Raw genomic sequence first — 25733 nt, 5'->3', positions numbered from 1 at the left:
TGCAGGCTGGCCCAGACGGCCAGCTGGTCAAGGTCTCACATCTGGTTAGAACCCTGGAGGGCCATAATTCACATCGTGGCATCTTCTTCAAGTCCTTATTTGTTCTTTCAACTGATTTCTGAGGCTGTTCTTTCTTAGAGGCTCCACTGGACCAGCTTCCGGGCTTTCCGTGGGCGCTCGGCTCCTGAGAGGGCGGTCTGCCCAGAAGGATGACTGTACTGAGGATGTTGTGTCCTTGTGCTCCAGGCCAGCCAGGGAGCAAATGGTACCTGGATAAGACTCCTTTCTATTTTTAACTGGATCTTAAAAATTACTGAGAGTTGAATACATCAATTTGAAAAGAAATAAAAGGGCATCACTAGGCTGATATTTACTGTCTAGAATTCTCTGTAAAGGTCTCACCGACTGAAGTCTAATCATTTCAAGATGCCCTTTGCAAAGCAAACAATTTTATTTTCCCCAGTTTGCCTCTCACCTTCAAGTATAGCTCATTTGCTTATGTATTTAGAAATGCCACAGTTTCCTATCTGATGCTGAGAAAAGAACTGCTCTGGGTATCCTTCTTCTCCATGCGCACTCCCCCACTCCCCGCGGCCCCTGCCCCATGAGCTGGAGGAACAGCCATGTCCATAGAGCACAGTGGGTCCCCCGGTGGGTCCACACCTCCCGCGCTGGAATCACTTGGGTGTTCGCTACAACATGCACATTTCTGGCCCACGAGTCCAGCCTTTTATTTTATTAAACAAAAATCTGAGGTGTGAATATGCTACCTGACTTATTCCTGGGGCAGAAACTGACTCAGAATTTGCTCCTTCTCAGCATTCACCTGACGGTACTTGGGATCCAGATTTGCTGGGGGCTGGGGTTGAGGAGAAGGTTCCTGGAGCAAAAGGAAGGGTCTTTTAACTGTAGGTAATCTGGGTCCATCTTAGACTTAGGGGAACAGAATCTTCATGGTGTGGTGCCTAAAAATATGTTTTTTTTTTTTTGGCTGCACCACACAGCTTTCGGGATCTTAGTTATCCTACCAGGGGCTGAACCCTAGGCAGTGAAAGCTTGGAGTCCTAAGCACTGGACCACCAGGGAATTCCTAACACATGCGTTTTTGAAAGTTTTACTTTCAAGATGTACAGCCCAATGTAAGAACTTTCCAGGGCTTCCCTGGTGGCTTAGTGGTAAAGAATCCACCTGCCAATGCAGGAGACATGGGTTTGATCCCTGGTCTGGGAAGATCACACTTGCCGCTGAGCAACTAGGCCTGTGAGCTGCAGCTGCTGAGCCCACGCGGCAACTACTGAAGCCCACGCACCCTAGCGTCCGAGCTCCACAACAAGAGAAGCCACTGGAATGAGAAGCCCGCACACTACAATTACAGAGCAGCAGGCCCCGCTCTCCGCAACTGGAGAAAAGTCCGTGCAGCAAGAAAGACCTAGCACAGCCAAAAATAAAATAAACAAAATTACACACAAAAAAGAACTGTCCAATGACTTAAATTTCTCAATCGCATTTGTCCATAAAATGGAAATGGAATTGAAAAGTAGCAATTCAAATATAAATTAAACACAATATAATAATTATTCATGAATGATCTTTCCTATTGACAAGTCTGTTGTCAATTTCTGGTCACTTGACAGTGAAAGAGTCTGGCGACAGGCTCGGCACTAATGAGATTTATTCTTAAAAATGTTTTCCATAACTCCACTTCTGATCAGGGCCCAACTAACCAGAAGATGTGGCAGAAGCCCTCCTCTCTGCCTTTAGTCCACGGGAACAGCCCAGTGAGGTGAAGCTCCACTTGTTTACAAAACACACAGGTAAACATCAGAGTGAAAAAGAAAAAGAAAAACTCTATATCCTAGAAATGACACTAGTTGGGCAAGTAAACTAAAGACATGCCACTGAATTAGAGTTTTTGAAAAGCACAAAATGGGTGACCTTCCACACCTATGACCTTCCAGAACCTCCGCACAGTGAGACTAAGGAGGAAACATGATGAAAATCTTTGTCTCCAACTGGCAGCAGTGTGAGCTTGGTGACCCAGGCAGCGGTGTCAAGCACACAGCAAAGCCCTGGGCCAGAAGGAGACAAGAGAGCAAGAGAGGACCTTCTGCCCAGGTTGTACTCTGGATGGATTTTAGTCTCAGATTATAATTTTAATGAAAACCAGCAGGGGTGGGAGGTGGGGGGAAGGATGCTTTTCCTGGGTTTGCAGTCCAGGCCCTAGGAAACCACAAGTACTCAACATGACTCCCTCCCTACTTGGATCCAAGACACTGGAGCTGCATCTGCACAGATTATGTCACCTTCAGGGCAAGGAGAACACCCTCTATGGAGGCATTTGATACACATACTGAGTCAACAGGCTTCCCAGGTGGCTCAGTGGTAAAGAATCCATCCTGCCAACGTAGGAGACGCAGGAGATGGGGGTTCAATCCCTGGGTCAGAAAGATCCCAAAGGACAGAGGAGCCTGGGGCTACAACCCATGGGACTGCAAAGAGTTGGACACAACTGAGCACATGTGCACACACACACACAGAGTCAACACCTCCTGGGTACCTCTGTTCCACCAGAGACTTAACAGTAAAATCAACACCAAAATCACGTTTTCCTAGGGATGTTAATCAGAGAATCATGTCTGTGTCCTCCGGAGAAAAGACCTCAGAGAGGCTTAAAATCACTTAGAGGTTTTCGTCTTTTAAAAAAATAGACAGACTTTAGGTTAATGTTTCACTTCTCAATGAAGATGAGCGTAAACCAAACTCATCTTTGACTCTGGACTTTGCTTCACTGTCAGCTAGGGAGTATCTGAAGATGAATCCAGGAGCCGAGAGGACTGGGGACATTACTTAGTCACATCCATAGTAAACACTATTATCCATCAATCCCTCCAAAGCAAATATGACAAATCTGAAGTAGGGCTTTCAGGTAAATATGTTCAGTAACATGAGACGTGCTAGTCATCTCCAGCACTGAGAAAGACCCTTTGCTTTTTAGAACAAATTCATGGCAGGGTGAAATCCTAAGTGAGAGGAGAAGAAAGCTTAACTAACATGAAATAAGACCTCCTTGACCTGGAGGAAAGGTGTGTACACAGCCAGCCTGCCCCAGTCTATGAAACTTCACTAGAAATGGAATCAGTGGAGAAACCTGATTTACCAAAACTCTTCCATAGACAATGCTGTTCAATTAAAACAATTTCTGCTTACATCACCCCTAAAAGTTTTGAATGCCAAATGCCCTCCCATACAATTTTAAGCTGACATCTAACATTTCATCATAAATTAAAATAGCTGCAAAATGTATTTTCTAGCATACTGTGAATATTGACATTTTAAAAGTAAATTCTAAGGTCACTCTTTTAAAGATATCCAAGAAATGCTTAACATTATAGTGATGTGATATCCACCACCATCCATTCAAGAGACACAAATATACTCCTAATGATAAGTAAAAATTTTGTTTTTCCTTTTCTCCTTTCTTGAAGTACTATTTTCTTTCTACTTCTTCCAAAGAATCTTACCCTGATCAAATATTTTTTTGCTTGAAAGTCTTTATCAATCACTTTTTAATACTTTGCTGTAATAATTTTATGCACAAAATGGAAACTTAAGAAGACTTTAAAATTTCCTATGAACAGAAGTCTCAAGATAAATATTTAAATTTTCTTCTGGTCTGACTGATCATTACAATTATTATTAGCCAACCCTCAGCATGAGAGAAAATAATAGCAAATTAAACAACTGACCAAGGATTAATCTCCAAAATATATAAGAAGCTCATTTGGCTCAATACCAGAAAAACAAACAACCCAATCAAAAAGTGGGCAGAAGGCTGAAACAAACATTTCTCCAAAGAAGACATACAGATGGCTAATAGACACATGAAAAGGTGTTCAACATTGCTCGTTATTAGAGAAATGCAAGTCAAAACTACAATGAAGTATTATTACCTCACACAGGTCAGAATGGCCATCATTGAAAAATCTACAAACAACAAATTCTGGAAAGGGTGTGGAGAAAAGGAAACCCTCTTGCACTGCTGGTGGGAATGCAAAATGATACAGCCACTATGGAAGACGGTATGGAGATTCCTTAAAAACTAGGAATGAAACTACCACACAACTCAACAATCCCACTGCTGGGCATATACCCCGAGAAAACCACAGCTGAAAAGGACACGTGTACCCCAGTGTTCACAGCGGCCCTACTCACAATAGCTAGGGATGGAAGCAACCTGGACACCCATCGACAAGTGAATGGATAAAGAAGTTGAGGTACATACACACAATGGAGTCTCACTTAGCCATCAAAGAGAATGAAATAATGCCACTCGCAGCAACATGGACTGACCTGGAGATTATCATTCTGAGTGAAGTAAGTGAGACAAAGACAAACATCATGTGGTATCACTTATATGTGTAATCTAAAAAAAAAAAAAAATGACACAAGTGAACTTATTTGTAAAAATGAGAAACAGACTCATAACCATAGAAAACAAACTTACGGTTCCCAAAGGGGAAAGGCATGGGGGAGGGGTAAATAGGGAGTTTGGGGCTGAAATACATTCATTACTATATCTGAAATACGTAACCAACAAGGACTATACTGCGTAGCACAGGGAAGTGTGCTCACTATTCTGTAAGAACTTAAAGAATTTGAGAAAGAACAGATGCATGTGTGTGTATAACTGAATCACTTTGCTGTGCGCCTGAAACGAATGCAATTGTTTGTCAACTATATCCAAATACAAATGAAAGAAAATAAACTGGAATCTTCTATACTTACTTAAACTGGTTAACTTCAAGGCTGCAGGAAGTGCTGAGCAGCAATTCTCCGATTTATGTCTCCTGGCATTTGCTAAAGAAATACATTCTTATTCTCAGGACAGCTGCCCTTACCTGCTGCTTGAGCGCCTCCAAAGATTCAAATTCCAATCTGGCCAGTTTCATCTGGATATGCCGTGGCTTATCAGGTATGGCAAATGCAAGGATGAACTTCAAAGCCAGGAGCATGTGCTGAAAAGAAGAACAAGCACACGTTGCCGGGACACCCTGGACCATGTGGGCAAGGAGGCAAGTTAGCGCCTAAACACTGCGATCCTGCTCATTAATCGTTGGTCACTTCCAACTACTGGCCTGTGATGAGCCACAGATCAACCAGGCCCGTAACTTCTATTCATTTCACCCTACTGTGGCCACTCAATCATTACTGACTTACTTTGCTTTCTTCTTTTAAAACCAGTTATTCCCTTACAATGATACCATATGCTAGGCTCAATGAAAAATGAAGTTTGTTCTAAAAAGTCTAACACAAAATGCATTCTTCTACTTGTGTCTTAATTCCCAGTATATTTAGGGTGCCACATGTGCACTCACATGTTTCTCTCTGTGTAACCACACCCTCCGCTGTGCTGTGCTTCAGGCTGAGTTACATGAAACATGCATGTGCCTTAAACAGCAGGGGCCTTGAGTCCTCTGCTGCCCCAGCAGTGTCTGCTGCAGTGTCTTTCATGAAATGACAATCAATAAGTATTGATGAGCTGACTGACTAATGTACTACTTTATGCTGCAGGCTCCATATATTGTGAGGCAGAATACAGACAGGTAGAGTATGTCCTCTCTCTTTATAACACGGGAAACTTAGAACCTGGCTATTTTATTTCTCTTCTCTACCAACGCCATATAGAGGTTCTCTAAAATAATCATATGAGGTTTGTGATTATGCTTCTTTCTCTGCAGAAATAAGCCAGCAGGGACCGCTTCCTCTGCTAAGTCTGCTGCTCAGACGTGCAGCCTCGACTCAGTGTTTCTCTAATGCTGCCATCATCTTGTGACCCAGGGCCAACACCCACAGAAACCTGAATGGTTGTAAGAATAAAGTTGCCTCTTTGATGATGGCATGAATTAGTAAATATCAAAGGCTGTAAAATAAAAATTCAAGGTAGGTATTAGGCATGAAGAAAACCACTGAAGGAGAGGGAACAGCCTCTAAGATATGTGGCACTGAATAATTAGCAGAAAAGACAGTTAAAAAAAAATAAGTGATTTCTTTATTGTGATATTTTCAAATGAGGGATGAAGGATAAATAACATGTGGATATCTCCTGGGAGAAGCATGAAATAATGGAGGAAATCAGCATCATGCCAGAGCAAGCAATAATTCAACACAAAGACTTGAAAACCGGCAGAAGCCCAGGGCAGGCCGGGGACTGCCTGGCATTAATAGGAGGTCTGGAATGGACTAGGGAAGGGTAGTCTTCTCTGAAATGTGACTGTCATGATCAAAGAAGGCATTGGAAGATACTGACTAGGTGTCTGGAATGTGAAAACAAGGAAATAAAACAGATGACATCATGTGTTGCAATTCTGAACCAAGTGAATTAACAGGAACCTGGATATAATCTACAAATAAGAAATGAATAATTCAGAAAGAGCTATACTGTACCATTATTTCATCCCACTGGACTACTGAGATATAATTTTATATAAGACTTAACCTCTTTAGCAGAAGAATTAAGGCAGGAAATCGCCTTTATTTTTTATAAATGGCGTGGTGTGCCCTCAGGTTGCCAGAGCCCCACCATGATCCAGGCATGGGCCCTGTTCCATTTCTCCTAACAAGTCTGTCCCCATTTTCTCTTCTTTGGAGTCTCAGTAGTAATTACTGAGAAAGAAGACCCTGCCGAGGTTTTCCCTTGCACACAGGGGACTTATGAGATGTGTCAACTCTTCTTTGGGAACCAGGACCAGCTACTGGGAGACCGGGAAAGGCTGCCACAGACCTTGGTCCTCATGGTTTTCATATGCTGCTGCTGCTGCTGCTAAGTCGCTTCAGTTGTGTCCAGCCCCGTGTGATCCCATAGACGGCAGCCCACCAGGCTCCCCCGTCCCTGGGATTCTCCAGGCAAGAACACTGGAGTGGTTGCCATTTCCTTCTCCAATGCATGAAAGTGAAAAGTGAAAGTGAAGTCACTCAGTCATGTCCGACTCTTAGCGACCCCATGGACTGCAGCCTACCAGGCTCCTCTGCCCATGGGACTTTCCAGGCAAGAGTACTAGAGTTGGCTGCCATTGCCTTCTCCGGGTTTCCATATGAAATGTCCATAAAACTCTGTTGAATTGAAAAGAACTTGATATTGATTAGACAATACTAGTTAAAACAGGAGGTCATTTTAACATGGTTAACACACTTACATAGCAACAACCTTTGGGGTTCTCTATAGTGAACCACTCAAAGGAGAAAGGGAAAGATATACCCATCTGAATGCAGAGTTCCAAAGAATAGCAAGGAGAGAGAAGACAGCTTTCTTAAATGAACAATGCAAGGAGAGATAAGAAAGCCCTCCTAAGTGAAAAATGCAGAGAAACAGAGGGAAACAATAGAATGGGAAAGACTAAAGATCTCTTCAGGAAAATTAGAGATACCAAGGGAACATTTCATGTAAAGATGTGCACAATAAAGTACAGAAATGGTATGGACCTAGCAGAAGCAGAAGAGATGAAGAAGAGGTGGCAAGAATACACAGAAGATCTGTACAAAAAAGGTCTTAATGACTCGGATAAACGTGATGGTGTGGTCACTCACCTAGAGCCAGACGTTCTGGAGCATGAAGTCAAGTGGGCCTTAGAAAGTATTACTACAAACAAAGCTAGTGGAGATGATGGAATTTCAGTTGAGCTATTTCAAATCCTAAAAGATGATGCTGTGAAAGTGCTGCACTCAATGTGTCAGCAAATTTGGAAAACTCAGCAGTGGCCACAGGACTGGAAAAGGTCAGTTTTCATTACAAGCCCAAAGAAGGGCCATGCCAAAGAATGTTCAAACTACTGCACAATTGCACTCCTTTCACATGCTAGCAAGATAATGTTCAAAATCCTTCAAGCCACGCTTCAACATGTCCTATCTTTTTGTCTTTTCATACTGTAAAGCTATGACCAACCTAGACAGCATATTCAAAAGCAGAGACATTACTTTGCCAACAAAGGTCCATCTAGTCAGAGCTATGGTTCTTCCAGTGGTCATGTATGGATATGAGAGTTGGACTATAAAGAAAGCTGAGCACCGAAGAATTGATGCTTTTGAACTGCGGTGTTGGAGAAGACTCTTTAGAGCCTCTTGGACTGAAAGGAGATCCAACCAGTCCATCCTAAGGGAAATAAGTCCTGAATATTCATTGGAAGGACCTATGTTGAACCAATACTTTGGCCACCTGATGTGAAGAATTGACTCATTGGAAAAGACCCTGATGCTGGAAAAGATTGAAGGCAGAGGAGAAGGGGATGACAGAGGAGATGGCTGGATGGCATCACTGACTCAATGGACATGAGTCTGAGTAAGCTCTGGGAGTTGGTGATGGACAGGGAGGCCTGGAGTGCTGCAGTACATGAGGTCACAAAGAGTCGGAATGAACAGAACTGAGGCTTCAACAGTACATGAACTGAGAACTTCCAGATGTACAAGCTGGATTTTGAAAAGGCAGAGGAATTAGAGATCAGTAAACTGCCCACGTCTGTTGGATCATAGAAAAATCAAGAAAATTTCAGAAAAATATCTACTTCTGCTTCACTGACTAAGCTAAAGCTTTGACTGTATGAATCACAACAAACTGTAGACAGTTCTGAAAGAGATGAGAATACCAGACCACCTTACCTGCCTCCTGAGAAACCTGTATGCAGGTCAAGACGCAACAGTTAGAACCGGACATGGCACAAAGGACCGGTTCAAAATTGGGAAATGAGTATTTCAAGGCTGTATATTATTTAACTGATACACAGAATTCATGATGTGAAATGCCAGGCTGGATGAATCATAAGCAGGAATCAAGATTGCTGGGAGAAATATCAATAACCTCAGATATGCAGATAACACCACCTTAATGGCAGAAAGCAAAGAGGAACCAAAGAGCCTCGATGAAAGTGAAAGAGGACAGTGAAAGAGGTGGCTTAAAACCCAACTCAAAAAATTAAGATCATGGCATCTGGTCCCTTCACTTCATGGCATAGAGATAGGGTAAAAATGGAAACAGTAAGACTTTATTTTTTGGGACCCCAAAAATCACTGTGAACTGTGATTGCAGCCATGAAATTAAGAGATGCTTGCTCCTTGAAAAAAGCTATGATGAACCTAGACAGCATATTAAAATCAGAGACATCGCTTTGCTGACAAAGGTCCATATAATCAAAGCTATGGTTTTTCCAGAAGTCATGTATGGATGTGAGAGTAGGGCAGTAAAGAAGGCTGAACACCAAAGATTTGCTGCTTTTGAACTGTGGTGCTGGAGAAAGCTCTTCAGAGTCCCTTGGACTGCAAGGAGATCAAACCAGTCAATCCTAAAGGAATTCAACCCTGAATATTCATTGGAAGGGCAGATGCTGAAGCTCCAGTACTTTGGCCACCTGATGTGAAGAGCCGACTCACTGGAAAAGACTCTGATGCTGGGAAAGACTGAAGGCAGGAGCAGAGGGCAGCAGAGGATGACATGGTTGGATGGCATCACAGACTCAGTGGCCATGAGTTTGAGCAAGCTCCGGGAGTTGGTGATGGACAGGGAAGCCTGGCATGCTGCAGTCCATGGGGTCACAAAGAGTTGGACACGACTGAGCAGCTGAACAGCAACTCTACAGTGTACTTTTCTAAAAATACCCTATTAGAAAAAATGCTTTTAAAAGCCCATATGCAGAGAAATAATTTTCTTTAGAATTATATTTTCAGCATAGGTTCCCAGTAGACCTACTTATTTCAAGCTTTTAACTTCCCACTGAACAGCTCCAGGGTCACGCTCTTGAAGAGCCTCCACAAGCCACACAGCCAAGCATTCTTCACTGGCCCCCGGCACCACCGAAAGCCAACAAGGAGGCAGCCCTGGGTGTATCCCCTCTGTTCACGACTAAGTGTCCTTAACACTGCAGCAAAAGAGATGTTCTGGCTCCCAGTCTAGGTGGGGAGATGAGTAAAGACAGGCCACCACGTTGCCATGTGGGAGTATTACTGCTGGGTCTACACTGGGACCAGGGGCACTTAGACCAGCAGGAATCCCGACTTTCACTAGGTCAGAGAGGATTCCCTGAAGGAAGTGAGTTTGAGCAGAGACCTGACTGATGAGAAGGAATTATCTCAGCAAGGAGAAGGGGGCTGAAGTGTTTAGAGAGAGGACATACACATAAAGGGCTGGGGGTGCTGAGGGGAGAGGGGTTGTAGAGGCAACCGGAAGCCAAGTGACATGGGAGCTGCATAACCTGGCAGAGGAGTGAGGCGGAGCTGAAGGCATGAATGCAGATGCCTCCATCAGACTTCTCCGGCTGTGGTGCGGGGAGTGAACAAGTGTGCAAGTGCAGGCAAGTCAGCAGGGACACTGGAGTGTGCGGGAGAGCAGTGGGGCTGCAGCTCCAGGAATCACTGGGGGGCTCGTCAGCAGAAGTCAAGGGGACTCGTGCATTCAAATGATAAGCCCAGGATGAGGGGCAGTTGAAGGGGAGGAGGGGTCTGCACGGGCTATAGATTTTTAGCTATCTGGGGGAGTGTCTAAATGCAGATAGACATCAGCACGCGGTGTGATAGACGGGTCTCAAGTTCGTGGGAGGGCTGGAGGCAGAGATCTGGGATCACTGATGTGTGGGCAAGGGGCCGATGAAGCCACGGGAATGGACGAGTTGCCCAAGGCTGTGCGGTGAAGGAGAACAGATGAGATGCAGCGAGACGATGGCGGAGGATGGAAGCGGGGAACCGAAACATGAATGACAGGCAAAGGGGAGGGGTCAGCAAGAAGCCTGAGAGCAGCAGGCGGGGGCAGGCAGAAACCAGGCGGCTCCGGAAAGACGCACGCAAAGCGGAGAGAAAGCAGCCAGTCAAGGCGGGTGCTGGAAGGTCAAGTTTACACGAAGCCTGAGGAAGAAAGTTTGGGGGTACCCAGCAGCAGCCTCCGGTGGCCCTGGTGGGAGTGGTCACAGAGGCAGGACTCAGAGGGCTGAGAAGAGCCTGGCGGGTGAGGCTGGAGGAGGGAGGGACGAGCGACAGGCTTCAGAGAGTCTGCCTGTCAAGGAGGGCTGAGGGCCCAGGGCCCATCTGGAGGGAGGCCTGGGCTGGCCGGAGGTTTGCTCTTTAAAGATGTAAGTCCTCAACATGAGAGAGGCTTTGGGGCAGAGGGGAGCACGGTCAAAGCTGAAGATCCTGGAAGGAGTCCCAGGGAACAGAGCCAGGATGAGTGCCAGGTGAAGGTTAGCCATAAACAGGGAGTCTGCACGGTCCCTGGCGAGGAGCGATGGGTGACCATGAGTGTCAACAGTACTGAAGGGAATACGTTTGAGACCACAGAAATTTAAAAGGCATTTATTGCTTAGGATATGCAACTTAAAACCAGGATGGACAGGTGAGAATCACATGTAGGGTCCTCACTTTTCTTTCACAGAACTAATTGCAAATCATCAGTAAATATCCTTTCCTCAAAACAGGTAATCACAGTCCTCAGCGGGGGGCGGGGGGGGGGAAGGGTCTCAAAGAACAAAATAAAAATGCCAACTCTTTTAGCTAGACTGGAAAAAATATCAACATGTCCATAATGAAAGTTTGTTTGGATGGTGGCACTTTGGGCGATCTCTTTATCTTTAGTCTTTAACAGATATGCATTATTTTTGTGCAGGAAAAAATATTTACGTGGAAAAGAACACAGGGATTCTACTCCTCATGTAACAGATGAACTACACGGGCCCCACCTGGCTCCTAACCCACCTGGTCACCACTGCCCACATGCCCAGTAAATAGACCCAAACCACACAACCTGTAGCTCAGAGAGTCTGGCTTTTAATCTCGAGCCCAGGAAGCTGGAGACAGCAATCACTGTGCATTCGTACAGTGTGCAAATACAGAGTGCACTGCTGCAGGGCCAGATTGCTTTGATGGTGGCCTTCTTTCACTTTATCTCTCAAAATCTTCTGAACATCGATTATTCCCCCACTTGGCTACAGTTTCAGAAGTTCCATCTATTACACATTTATTTAGATTAATGCATATCATCTTTAAAAAGTGAAAATACTCTGGGAGGGTTAAGAAGCACCACCATTCACAAATTATTAATTTAATTGGCTGGAGTTAGCAGACATTCTGGGGCTTCCCTGGTGGCTCAGCTGGTAAAGAATCTGCCTGCAAAGTGGGAGACCTGGGTTTGATCCCTGGGTTGGGGAGATCCCCTGGAGAAGGGCATGGCAATCCACTCTAGTATTCTTGCCTTTAAAATCCCCACAGACAGAGGAGACTGGCAAACTACTGTCGGTGGGGTTTCAAAGAGTCGGCCTAAGTACAACCAAGTGCGACTAAGCACAGCACAGCAAACGTTCTCTCTCACTGTATACGCCCCCCACCCACCACACCATGAGTGCTAGGAAGTGGGATGCGGAAGGCACCACCACAGGAGCTTCCACACACGGAACCAGCTTCAAGGAAGAGGGGTAGAGAGAAGCAGAGATGGTTATGTGGCAGCCTGGATGGGAGGGGAGTTTGGGGGAGAATGGATACATGTACATGTAGAGCTGAGTCCCTTTGCTGTCCACCTGGAACTGTTACAACACTGTTAATCGGTTATATTTCAATATAAAATAAAAAGTTAAAAAAATTCATTGTGGGGAAGAGAGAAAAGCAAATCATTCCTTATTGGAAACAAATAGAAAAAAAGAAAGAAGCAGAGAGCAACCCACATTGTCTGAATGATCAGCAAAGGACAAATTAGACCTCACTTTCTTCTTATTGAGTTCTTATACCAGGATCCAGAATTCAAGATGAGCATCATGATAGATTGAGTAAGCTTTTGTAGTCTAGCCTAGAAACCTAAATAACATTTATAGCACTGTGTTTCAAAAGATCAATTTTTAAAATCTCGTTTATATTTTTCCCACAGAAAATGTGTTCAAGGCTGGGAACTATTTTATGCTAACTGAACAGAGGAAAAAAATTGTAAAAAGCATTTTAGCTATTTTTACTTGTTTTCATAAATAAAAGAAAGCCTAAGATAAAATATAAATCTGCTCAGATTTGAAGAAAAACACCCTCGAAATGAATAGCTGGGCTGGATTTTCATAGCCTGTCTGTGAAAAGAGAAGACATTTTGTGGGCCATGATTGTGATTCTTTGCCAACTATCTTCCTTTAAAATGAAACTCACAAACTTTATTCTAAACAAAGTAAAGGAGAAAAGAAAAAGTGAGGGTAGGGTGGGGCAATGGGTAGAATGCTGAAACTAACCAATACAAAGGAGTTGGCGACCCGTAACAACATGCTTCAAATAGTGATTATAGCGTGTCTTAGCTGGGAAACGGAAAAGGAACAGGCAGGACCAGAGAAAGTTGGCACTCAGAAGCTACGTGCTATCTGGCACCAGCGGTAAAGTTCTGCCATCGCCACGTTGCTCACCTGTGGTCACTGCAGGCTGTCAGACTCTTGGGAGTCTAGTAGCCAGATGCACAGTGAGCAAGTGGAACCATTTTTATAAAAACTAGAAAATTCATAATATGATCGACAGTAGCAGCTGTGTTTGTAGCAGTGTGCCCCAAACCCTGTGTCTGCTGACATGGAAAATGCAAATAGAGATAAATTCTTGGAATTCTGTAAAGCTAATTTGATTTCTACAGAGGTAGGTCTGCCAGGTTACCTCTTTTCATTCAAAGCCCACTGAATAAAAGAAAGTCCTTCAAAAAAGCATCCTCTCATCATCAGATAAATTAAATGCCAAGTGCCAATTAATAAATGATTAATGAAACTGAGACAGAAAAAATTATTGAATCAAGCACTTAAGGGAAAAAAACTCAGTGATTTTCATTTTAAAATGGTAGATCAAGCACGCACACGTCTTATCCTACCTCCCCAGGGTCTCCTGAAATGACAAAACATATAATCTAAAAAGAACAAGACTGGAAAGCAAGACAATTTGCCAGAACTTCTGGATATAGGGCTTATGGAGTGGAAAGTGCTGCTCAAGTCTCCTGAGACAAAGGCAGGTCCTCCCAAAGGAGACTCAGAAGAAAACCAATGTGGGATTCAGCCTCACAAAAGGAAAGGATTGGGGCAGGGAGTTAGCACCAAAGTGAATGCATTAAAGAATTGCCTTCAGAAAACCTGGGGCCATAGGAGGTCCTTTCTCATGCCACCTTGTGAGACTGGTTCAAGGTGGCAGAGTAGAAAGATGTGTGCTCATCTTCTCCTGCGAGAGCACCAAAATCATGCCACCCTGTAACAGAGAAACCGCAAGTTCTACTGTTGAACTAAAGCCAAAGACTTGCCCTTTAAAGAAAACATGTCGTCTTCTGGGAGAGCTCCTTGGGTGGGGTTGCCAGGCCCAAGAAAGTTGAGACCAAGGTCATACCAGACTCCTACTAAAGACTTGGCACAAGTGGGAGAAAATATCTACTCTCGGCTTCTCCTTCAAGAGTAGAGAAATGAAACATACATTCAATGTTCCATCCTATCAAAGGAATTCCCTAGGAACTGGTTACTGTCTCAATAGACTCAGAGCACTGGAGAGGATCCTTCATACTTTGCGTGCCTGGGGCGGGCGGGGGCAATGAGAACAAGAGAGAGATTGTTGAAAATACCAGAGAAACTGCAATACTAAAGTTAGACACCAGAGGGAGCAAGAGATTACAAACCCTTTTTTCAAAAGATAACAAGCAGACTTCTCTAACTGGGAAACTATATGAACAAATCTAGCAAAGACACCATCTCCAGAAAAGGTTTGAGACATTCCCAGAATCTCTAGCTGGGCTGACTAATGGAGGTCTCTGCCTGTACAAAGCTAGTCTGTAAATATTGGGAGAGGTGGCTGTTTTTTCAAGTGCCCAAATCTCAGCAAAATTTAACACCACCACAAACAGGGAAATATGACACAATAAAGAAAAATAATAAATCTCAAAAAAGACCCAAAATAAACAGAAATCTATAAATTATATGGCAAAGAATGCAAAACAATCATCTTAAAGAAGCTTAATGAATTACAAAAGAACACAGATAAAAAACTAATCACAATCAGGAAAATGATGAATAAACAAAGTGAAAATATCAACAAAGAGATAAAACTATTAAAAAAAAAATAGAGAACTAAACTAATTCTGGAGCTGAAGAATGCAATAACTAAATTGAGAAGTTCACTAGATGGGTTCAACATCAAACTTGCTCAAGGAGAAGAAAATAACCATGAACCCTAAGACAGTTTACCTGAAATTACTGAGTCAGAAGAGCAAAAAAAAAGAAGATAGATGAAGAAAGCTTAAGATTCGCAGTGGAGGGACTTGCCAGGTGGTCCAGTGGTTGAGAATCCACCTTCCAGTGCAGGGGATGCAAGTTCTTTCTCTGGTTGGGAAACTAAGATCCCTTATGCCATGGTGCAACTAAGCCCACACACCACAGCTGACGAGCCCAAGCAGCACAAGCAGAAAGAAGCGCCTGTGCTGCGATGAAAGCCTCCACACGGCAACGAAATCCCATGCACCTCATCCAGGATCTGACGCAGCCAAAAATAAAACAAGTAAGTATTTATAAAAAAGTGATACGTAATGTACATCAGCCAGGTTTCATAGTCTCCAAGCTTCAACAGTGTGAACCAAGAACTTCCAGATGTACAAGCTGGATTTTGAAGAGGCAGAGGAACCAGAGATCAAATTTCCAACATCCGTTGGATCACAGAAAAAGCACAAAAATTCCAGAAAAACATCTACTTCTGCTTCATTGACTACACAAAAGCCTTTGACTGTGTGGATTACAACAAACTGAACAATTCTTTTTTTTTTTTTTGAACAATTCTTAAAGAGATGGGAATAAGAGACCACCTTACCTGCCTCCTGAGAAGTCTGTATGCAGGTCAAGAAGCAACAGTTAGAACTGGACATGGAACAAAAGACTGGTTCAAAATTGGGAAAGGAGTTATGTCAATGCTGTATATTGTCACCTTACTTATTTAACTTACATGCAGAGTACATCACGCAAAATGCCAGGCTGGATGAAGCACAAGCTGGTATCAAGATTGCAAGAAGTATGGATAACCTCAGATATGCAGATGACAGCACCCTTATGGCAGTGAAGGCTGAAAGCAAAGAGGAACTAAAGAGCCTCTTGATGAAAGTGAAAGAGGAGAGTGAAAAAACTGGCTTAAAACTCAACATTCAGAAAACTAAGATCATGGCATCTGGTCCCATCACTTCATGGCAAATAGATGAGGAAACAATGGAAACAGGGAAAGACTTTATTTTCTTGGGCTTCAAAATCACTGCAGATGGTAACTGCAGTCACAAAATTAAAAGATGCTTGCTCCTTGGAAAAGAAGTTATGACAAACATAGACAGCATATTAAAAAGCAGAGACATTACTTTGTCAATAAAGGGCCGTCTAGTCAAAGCTATGGTTTTTCCAGTAGTCATGTATGGATGTGGAGTTGGACCATAAAGAAGGCTGAATGCCAAAGAAACGATGCTTTCAAACTGTGGTGCTGGAGAAGACTCTTGAGAGTCCCTTGGACAGCAAGGAGATCAAACCAGTCAATCCTAAAGGAAATCAATTCTGAATATTCATTAGAAAGACTGATGCTGAAGCTCCAATATTTTGGCTACCTGATGCAAAGAGCCAACTCACTGGAAAAGACCCTGATGCTAGGAAAGACTGAAGGCAGAAGGAGAAGGGGACAATAGAGGATGAGGTGGTTGAATGGCATCACTGACTCAATGGACATGAGTTTGAGCAAGTTCTGGGAGATGGTGAAGGATGGAGAAGTCTGGCATGCTGCAGTCCATGGGGTCGCAAAGAGTGGGACACAACTGAGCGACTGAACAACAATGTACATCAGCAAGAAGACCAATATGTGCATTGTAGGAATCTCAGAAAGAGAAGAGCGAGAAAGAAGCAGAGAGCTTATCTGATGAAATAATGGTCAAAAACTCTCCAAATCTGAGGAATAAAATGGACATCCAAATTCAAGAAATTTAAAAGACTTCAACTAGGATGAACCCAAAGAATCTGATACTGAGATACACTGTAATAAAACTGTCAATGGACAAAGAGAGAATCTTAAAAGTAGCAAGACACGTGTCATGTTCAAGGAAGATCCCATAAGATTATCAGAGGAGTTCTTAGCAGAGAAAAATTCAGGCCAAAAGGGACTAAAATGACATATTTAAAGGGCTGAAAGTAAAAACCTGCCAACCAAGAATACTATATCCTGCAAAACTATCTTTCAAAAATGATAGAGAAATAAGACCTTTCCAGATAAACAAAAGCTAAGGGAATTCATCACCAACATCTTCCTTACAGGCAATGCTCAACAGAGTCCATCAAGTTAAAATGAAAGAGTGCTAGACAGCAACACAATAGTATATAAAAATATAAAAGTTTCTTGTGAAGGTAAAACATTGACAAAAACAGTATACAGTAGTGGTGTATCACTTTTGACTCTGGTGTAGAATTTAAAGGATAAATTCATTAAAATAACTATAACTATAAAATTGTATAATGAGGGGAAACATAAAAGAGTAGAGATTTTGTACATGACTGAAGTTCTTTTTTAATCATTTTTAGAATAGACTATTATAAGATTTTTTATGTATTCTCCATGTTAACCACAAAGAAATACCTATAGAAAACAGATAAAAGAAAAATGAGAAAGAAATCAAACCAAGACGCTACCAAAAAAATCAGCAAAACATAAAGGAGTACATCAAAAGAGGAAAAGGACAAAATAACTGTAACCATACAGAAAACAATGAATAAAATTGCAATAATAATTTTGTTACCACAAGTAATTACTTTAAAGGTAAGCAGACATTCCCCGATCAAAAGACATAGAGAAGCTGAGTGGATTAAAAAAGATCCAACTACACGCTGGCTCTAATTGTCTCACTTTAGATATGAGAACACATATGATGAAAGTGAAAGGACAGAGAAAGATACTCCATGCAAATGGTAACAAGCATAACGAACAAAGACAAACAAAAATAGGTGGCCATACTTACAAAACAGATTTTAAAGACTGAGACAGACAAAGAAGGGCATTATACAATGATAAAGGATCAATTCACCAGACACAATAATTATATATTGTTAACATCATAGTACCCACATACATGATGCAAAAATTGACAAAACTGAAAGAAAAAGTAGGCAGTAACATAATAATAATAGATTTAAATACTCTGTTCTCAATAATGGATAGAGTAACAAGACATTAGAGCAATAAGAAAATAAGAGGACTTGAACAAACCTGTAGACCAACTGGACCTAACATGGGCAGAACACTCTGCTCAGCAAGAGCAGAACACATATTCTTCTAAAGCACACATGGAATATTCTCTAGGATAGATCACCCGTTAGGCCACAAAACACATCTTAACAAATTTAAGAAAAATGAAATTCTATCAATTATCTTTTTAGATAACAGTGGAATGAGTCTAGAAATCAACAGCAAAAGGAAAGCTGAAAAGTGAAGAAATGTTAAGTGAAAATTAAACAGCATACTCTTCAACAACCAACAATGTGCCAAAGAAGAAATCACAAGAGAAATTAGAAAAAGTTTTGAGATAAATGAAAATACAATATGCCAACACTTAAATGGGATTCTGCAAAAGCAGAACTAATAGGGAAATTTATAGTCTTAAATGCCTTTATTAAAAGAGGAAATATCTCAAATCAACAACCCACTTTATGGCTCAAGGAACTAGAAAAAGAAGACCAAACAAAATCCAAAGTTATCAGAAGGAAGGAAATGATAAAGATTACAACAGAAACAAATGAATTAGAAAATAGAAGGCAATAGAAAAAAAAAATCAATGAAACTAAGAGTTGGTTTTTTGAAAAGACCAACAAATCAACAAACTTTCAGTCTGACTAACAAAGAATAAAAGCTCAAATAACAAAAATAAGAAATGAAAGAGGAGACACTACAACTGATGCCAGAAATAAAAAGGATTATAAGAAACTACTACGAAGAATTAGATGCCAAAAAATCTAGGGGAAAAAAATGGATCAACTCCTAAAAACATAAAACCAACAAAGACTGAATCACGAAGAAATTTTAAAAGACTGAACAAATATAGAACTAGTAAAAAGACTTAATCAGTGATTTAAAAAACTTTCCAGCAAAGAAAAGCCCAGAACCAGATGGCTTTAAGAATTCTACCAAATACATAAAGAGAAATTAACACCAATCCTTCTCAAATTGTCCCCCAAAAAACTCAAGATAAACGAACACTTTCAAATTCATTCTCTGAAGTCAGAATTACTTTAATACCCAAACCAGACAAACATACTGCAAGGAAACTGTAGACTAATATTCCTGATAAATATTGATGCCAAAATCCTCAACAAAATGCTAGCAAAGTGAATTTAGCAGCACACTGAAAGGATTATACACCTTTATTTTTAGCCAAGTAGTTTTTATTTCTGGAATATAAGGATAGCACAACATATGAAAAGAAATCAATGTAATGTAACACATCAACAGAACGAAGGGGGAAATGATCATTTCAACTGAAAGAAAAAAGCATTTGACAAAATTCAACTTTTTCATGATATATCATACTGACTGTATTCAATCAATAAAAAGAAAATAAGGAAAGTACGTAAACATAGTAAGGGCCAGCTCTGAAAATCCTATAGCTAACATCACTCAATGGCGGAAAGCTGAAAGCATTTCCTCAAAGATCATTGACAGGGCAAGGATGACCTCTCCCACTCCTGTTCAACATATCACTGGAAATCCTCGCCAAAGCAATTAGGCAGCTGCTATAGAACACAGTATGGAAGTAAGAAACAGAATTAGAATATGATCCAGGAATCCCACTTCCAGGTACATATTCCAGAAGAAAAGAAAACAGGGTGTTGAAGAGATATTTACATACCCACGTTCAATGCAGCACGAATCACTGCAATAACCAAGAGACAGAAGCAACCTAAATATCCATGGGCGGATGAATGGATAAAGAAAATGTGGTGCCTATATATGGGGGATTATTACTCAGTCATTTAAAAAGAAGGCAGAGAGTTTCAGTTTAGCAAGCTAAAAAAGCTCTACAGAGATCTATTTTACAAAACATGCATACTGTTAACATCACTGTCCTGCACACTTAAAAATGGTTAAGATGTTCATCGCAGCACTGTTTATAATTGCCAGGACATGGAAGCAAACTAGATGTCCATCAGCAGATGAAAGGATAAGAAAGCTATGATACATATATACAATGGAGTATTACTCAGCCGTTAAAAAGAATACATTTGAATCAGTTCTAATGAGGAAACTGGAGCCTATTATACAGAGTGACATAAGCCAGAAAGAAAAACACCAATACAGTATGCTGCTGCTGCTAAGTCGCTTCAGTTGTGTCCGACTCTGTGAGACCCCGTAGACGGCAGCCCACCAGGCTCCCCTGTCCCTGGGATTCTCCAGGCAAGAACACTGGAGTGGGGTGCCATTGTCTTCTCCAATGCATGAAAGTGGAAAGTGAAAGTGAAGTCGCTCAGTCGTGTCCGACTCTTAGCGGCCCCATGGACTGCAGCCTACCAGGCTCCTCTGTCCATGGGATTTTCCAGACAAGAGTACTGGAGTGGGGTGCCATTGCCTTCTCCCCCAGTACAGTATACTAACGCATATATATGGAATTTAGAAAGATGGTAATGACAATCCTGTATGCGAGACAGCAAAAGAGACACAGATGTATAGAACAGTCTTTTGGACTCTGTGGGAGAGGGAGGGCGGGGGATGATTTGGGAGAATGGCATTAAAACATGTATAATATCATATAAGAAATGAATCGCCAGTCCAGGTTCGATGCAGAATACAGGAAGCTTGGAGCTGGTGCGCTGGGATGACCCAGAGGGATAGTATAGGGAGAGAGGTGGGAGGGGGGTTCAGGATGGGGAACACCCGTGGCAGATGCATGTTGATGTATGGCAAAACCAATACAATATTGTAAAGTAAAAAATAAATAAATAAATAATAGAACTAAAAAAAAAAAGAAGAAGTAATTTGCCAGAAATGAGCTATTAAGAAGAGAAAAAAAAAATGGTTAAGATGCCAAATTGTATGTTAGGTGCTTTATGCACAGTTAAAAGACTCAAAGGCCAAAAATCCCAATGGTTCCCTCCTCCCCCTGCTAAAAAGCCAAACAAGGAGCAGTGCTGATGTCCAGGGTGGCAGACACTCAAGTTCTTCAGACCGAGTGAGGCCAGTCAAATCCTCGGGTGGCGAGTCTGTTCCCTGCCCCTGAACCTTCCGGGACTCTCCTCATGTAGAATCCCCTACCAGGAGAGCCCTTCTGGGGAACAGGCCTGCACACCCACACCAGCAGAGGGAAGCCACGGCAGCTCCTGTCTCACCATCCCAGCCACCAGAGGTCTAGAAGGCTGAGGACCACCAATGCAAGATGAACAAACAGAGTTAACCCTTGAGGACAAAAGCAGACAGTTGCGGAGCACTTAAGAACTCGAAGTTTACTGTCCACAAGTGCTGTATGAAAAACAAAAATTATTCAAGGAGTTACTTTAGGAAAACGAAAATGGAATGAATCTAAGAGGACAACATGGAAAACGACAAACAGCAGCACCTGACCATGACTTACAAGAGGCTAAAAGAAAACAGGAGATGACCCTTTGGAGTTGAATGCTTAGGAGGTTCTTTTTTTAGAAGCAAATTATTAATCCTAGGGTTATATTTCCTTCTCTTCAGGTTCAATAACATGATTGGTTAAACAGTATATAATATTCATAACATTATAAATTTTCATTCTGTTTTTATAATCAACAGGGAGACAAATCATAGCCAATTATATTTATAATCTAGAGTATAAAAATAATAAAGGAGCCAGCAAAAATTGGGAGAGAAGAGGGCAGTGGAAGCCAAAGAAAGATTACCTAAGTTAATAGCCTCATGTTCAAGGAGAGGACACAGTATTGCCTAAAGTTGACATATTAAGAGACACATCTTTTAATGAAATTTTTAAAGCTGTAACACAATCTCTATAATAATTTATAAAATAATACTATAATAAAAATTTAGAGGATAAAGTGGGAGATGAGATAAGTGGGCTAAATAATTCTTCTATAGCAACCAATATTGTCTAAGTTGACAGATCAGAAAAGGAAGTATATTACTGAAAGTTATATTGATGAATACAGGGGAACCCAAACCAGAAACTGTTAGCAGTGACTGCTTCTGGGTAGAGGGAACAGGAATGGTGCAGGAGCTATTCACAACAGTCAAGACACATAAGCAAGCTAAGTGTCCACTGACATATGAACGGATGAAGATGTAGTACATACATATAATGGAATATTACTCAGCCACAAAAAAGAACGAAACAACGCCCCTGGCAGCAACATGGACGGACCTAGAGACTGTCATACTTAGGGAAGTAGGTCAGAGAAAGACAACACAGGATACTGCTTATACGTGGAATCCAAAAAAAGGTTACAAATGAACTTATATACAAAACAGAAATAAAGTTACAGAGGTAGAAAATAAATTCATGGTTACCAGGGGGTAAGAGGTGGGGAGGGATACACTGGAAGATTAGGATTGACACATACATACTATTAATATGTAAAAAATGGCTGAATAATGAGGGCCTACTGCATAGCACAGGGAAGTCTACTCAATACTTTATGGCCTATATGGGAAAAGAATCTAAAAAAGAGTGGATATATGTTTACGTGTAGCTGGTTTACTTTGCTGTACACCTGAAACTAAGACAACACTGTATATCAACTATACCCCCGCCCCCCGATGATGATTTCTTTCGGGGTCTTCAGGCCCTAACCCTGGTGAGTTGCTGCCGGAAGCTGAGAGGCGCAGTGCTTAGGACCCCAGCCCACTGCTTTCCCGACCAGAGTCTCTGCCAGGCTCATGGAGACGTGCGCACAGGGCAGGGCTGGGAGCTGCCGCCGTCACAGACGGCCTGGCTTCTGCTCAGCCCACACGATCAGTCAGGTGAGGGGGCAGGGTGTAAAAGGCTAATGGAAAGCTGATCTCAGGGAAGTGGACAGGGTAAAAAGCAACAGGAAAATGTTGGGAGAACCAATTAAAACAAAGAGCCTTCAGAATGGGAGAAAATAATAGCAAATGAAGCAACTGACAAACAACTAATCTCAAAAATATACAAGCAACTCCTACAGCTCAACTCCAGAAAAATAAATGACCCAATCAAAAAATGGGCCAAAGAACTAAATAGACATTTCTCCAAAGAAGACATACAGATGGCTAACAAACACATGAAAAGATGCTCAACATCACTCATTATCAGAGAAATGCAAATCAAAACCACTATGAGGTACCATTTCACACCAGTCAGAATGGCTGCGATCCAAAAGTCTACAAGCAATAAATGCTGGAGAGGGTGTGGAGAAAAGGGAACCCTCTTACACTGTTGGTGGGAATGCAAACTAGTACAGCCACTATGGAGAACAGTGTGGAGATTCCTTAAAAAAAACTGCCTTATGATCCAGCAATCCCACTGCTGGGCATACACACTGAGGAAACCAGAAGGGAAAGAGACACGTGTACCCCAATGTTCATCGCAGCACTGTTTATAATAGCCAGGACATGGAAGCAACCTAGATGCCCATCAGCAGATGAATGGATAAGAAAGCGGTGGTACATATACACAATGGAGTATTACTCAGCCATTAAAAAGAATACATTTGAATCAGTTCTAATGAGGTGGATGAAACTGGAGCCTATTATACAGAGTGAAGTAAGCCAGAAAGAAAAATACCAATACAGTATACTAACGCATATATATGGAATTTAGAAAGATGGTAACAATAACCCTGTGTACGAGACAGTAAAAGAGACACTGATGTATAGCACAGTCTTATGGACTCTGTGGGAGAGGGAGAGGGTGGGAAGATTTGCAAGAATGGCATTGAAACATGTATAATATCATGTATGAAACGAGTTCCCAGTCCAGGTTCCATGCACGATACTGGATGCTTGGGGCTAGTGCATTGGGATGACCCAGAGGGATGGTATGGGGAGGGAGGAGGGAGGAGGGTTCAGGATGGGGAATACATGTATACCTCTGGCGGATTCATTTTGATATTTGGCAAAACTAATACAATTTGTAAAGTTTAAAAATAAAATTAAATTAAAAAAAAAAAACAAAGAGATAAAAGTAGTTGATTACTATAAAAACATGAAAAGTTTTTTATCTCCTCTCCCTCTGTCTCATCCCTTAACACGTTATTGACCAGAGATGTATGAATACCACAGGCATTGGTTTCCACAAAAATCTCCTGGTCAATCACATGTTAATAAAACAGTGGTTTGAAAAAAACATGCCAATTAAACTAAAAGCATAAAAGGAAATAATTTTAAGGGTTACAAATAATTTAAGCTGAACACCTCATCATCTTTTCCCTTTAAAAATATAATCTCCATTGTAGGGGCCTGCGAACAGAAGAGGCTCCTCGTGGGTGAAGGACACAGACTGCTGAGACTGTCCTTTGTTGCTGGGGGGAAGAAGCTGGCTTTCCAGGCTTTGGCAATCCCTGTGTCACCAAAGAACACATCTACCCAGCGTGAAAGCTCGTTGCCCTTGAAGTGATTAATTGATAGGCTCTCTGAGTTTCTCTCAGCTCTAAAGTCTGTGCGTTTCCCATATACAGCTTATAAAGCTTATTCTCTTCCCAATCAGAGGTACACTTCATGCACAAAGCTGGTTCTAGGCCAGATTTGGTGATTCTGAAAGGAAGCGGAATCTGTAGGAGGGTTATGTTTTATTTGGAGTTTGCTTTGTTTTTTCAACAATTATTTCGATCACTTGACAAGTAAAAAAAATTCAAGCAACAGTTAATAACTGTGTGCCAGCAAATGCTAACCAAGGCCTGTGAAGCAAAGTGATACCCTGAGACTGTGGTTTCATTTCACTATATACTTACTTCATCTACATTAAGTGGACCATCAAGTGAGAAATTAAGTCGCGCTGGAGACACACACAGTGTGTGTCTCTAGACATGAGACACAGGGGCCAGCCTCGGTGTGCTCGACCACAGGGTGGTGGCTCTGCCACAGTGCAAGAAGTGGAATCAGCCTCCTGGAGTCACCTGCCTGATGCCTGGCTGGTCAGTGAGAGCTGACCCAGCAGCCCTGACTGCTCACCTGGTGCCCCCAGGCAAGGAGGGCAGGCTCAGGAGATCAGGTGGTGCGAAGTCTGGCAGGAAGCTGTAGTCTGGAGCCAATTGGGCTATCCTTCCTTCCTGGCCTCCCCAAACACTGCTTATACTCAGATACACACAGGTACAGTGCACCCTGGAGGAATCTTGAAACTGGGTGGAGGCGGGGGAGTCTCCAAGGCCCAATGGCAGGGGGGATTTCAAGCCACAGGTACAAGGGGGAAAAGCAGTTCTTCCCCTTCACTGAGGGGGTGGCAGGATGTGTTCACAGCTACAGCACAGATGTGACATGAGCCTGTGACCCCTGAGATGGGTCTTCATTCACAGACTTTGTCTTCTTTCATCTAAGTCCTTTGTTGTCTTCCTAGTTTCTACCGCCCCCGCTCTAACTCATATGCTGTGGCCTTGGGAACAATTTGTTCAGTACAGAACAAAAAAGAATTAATAACTAGTCATATTTAATCACACTTCTTTGAGTCCCAATGTAAAGTGAAGGTACATCTTCACTACATACAAGGGAAGATAGCATTTCTTTAACTCTGTTGGGCAAAAGCTCTCTCCCTTCTCGTCAGGTCCACCTGCCTGCTTTGAACTGGTCTAAATTTG

General features: G+C 42.1%; 1 protein-coding gene across 1 annotated transcript in view; it reads right to left on the bottom strand.

Annotated features, from left to right (window-relative positions):
• ANO10 (anoctamin 10) overlaps positions 1-25733 on the bottom strand; it is a 216603-nt gene that overhangs the window by 51105 nt on the left and 139765 nt on the right. Inside the window, 1 exon segment of the mRNA XM_010842152.1 lies at positions 4899-5015. Coding sequence (XP_010840454.1) covers positions 4899-5015 — 117 coding nt within the window.

The sequence above is a fragment of the Bison bison genome, unplaced genomic scaffold (genome assembly GCF_000754665.1).
Source record: "Bison bison bison isolate TAMUID 2011002044 unplaced genomic scaffold, Bison_UMD1.0 scf7180017864171, whole genome shotgun sequence".
In the NCBI taxonomy this organism is placed as follows: Eukaryota; Metazoa; Chordata; class Mammalia; order Artiodactyla; family Bovidae; genus Bison; species Bison bison.
The sequence above is the reverse complement of the archived record's forward strand: the minus strand, read 5'-3'. Positions and strand labels throughout refer to the sequence as shown.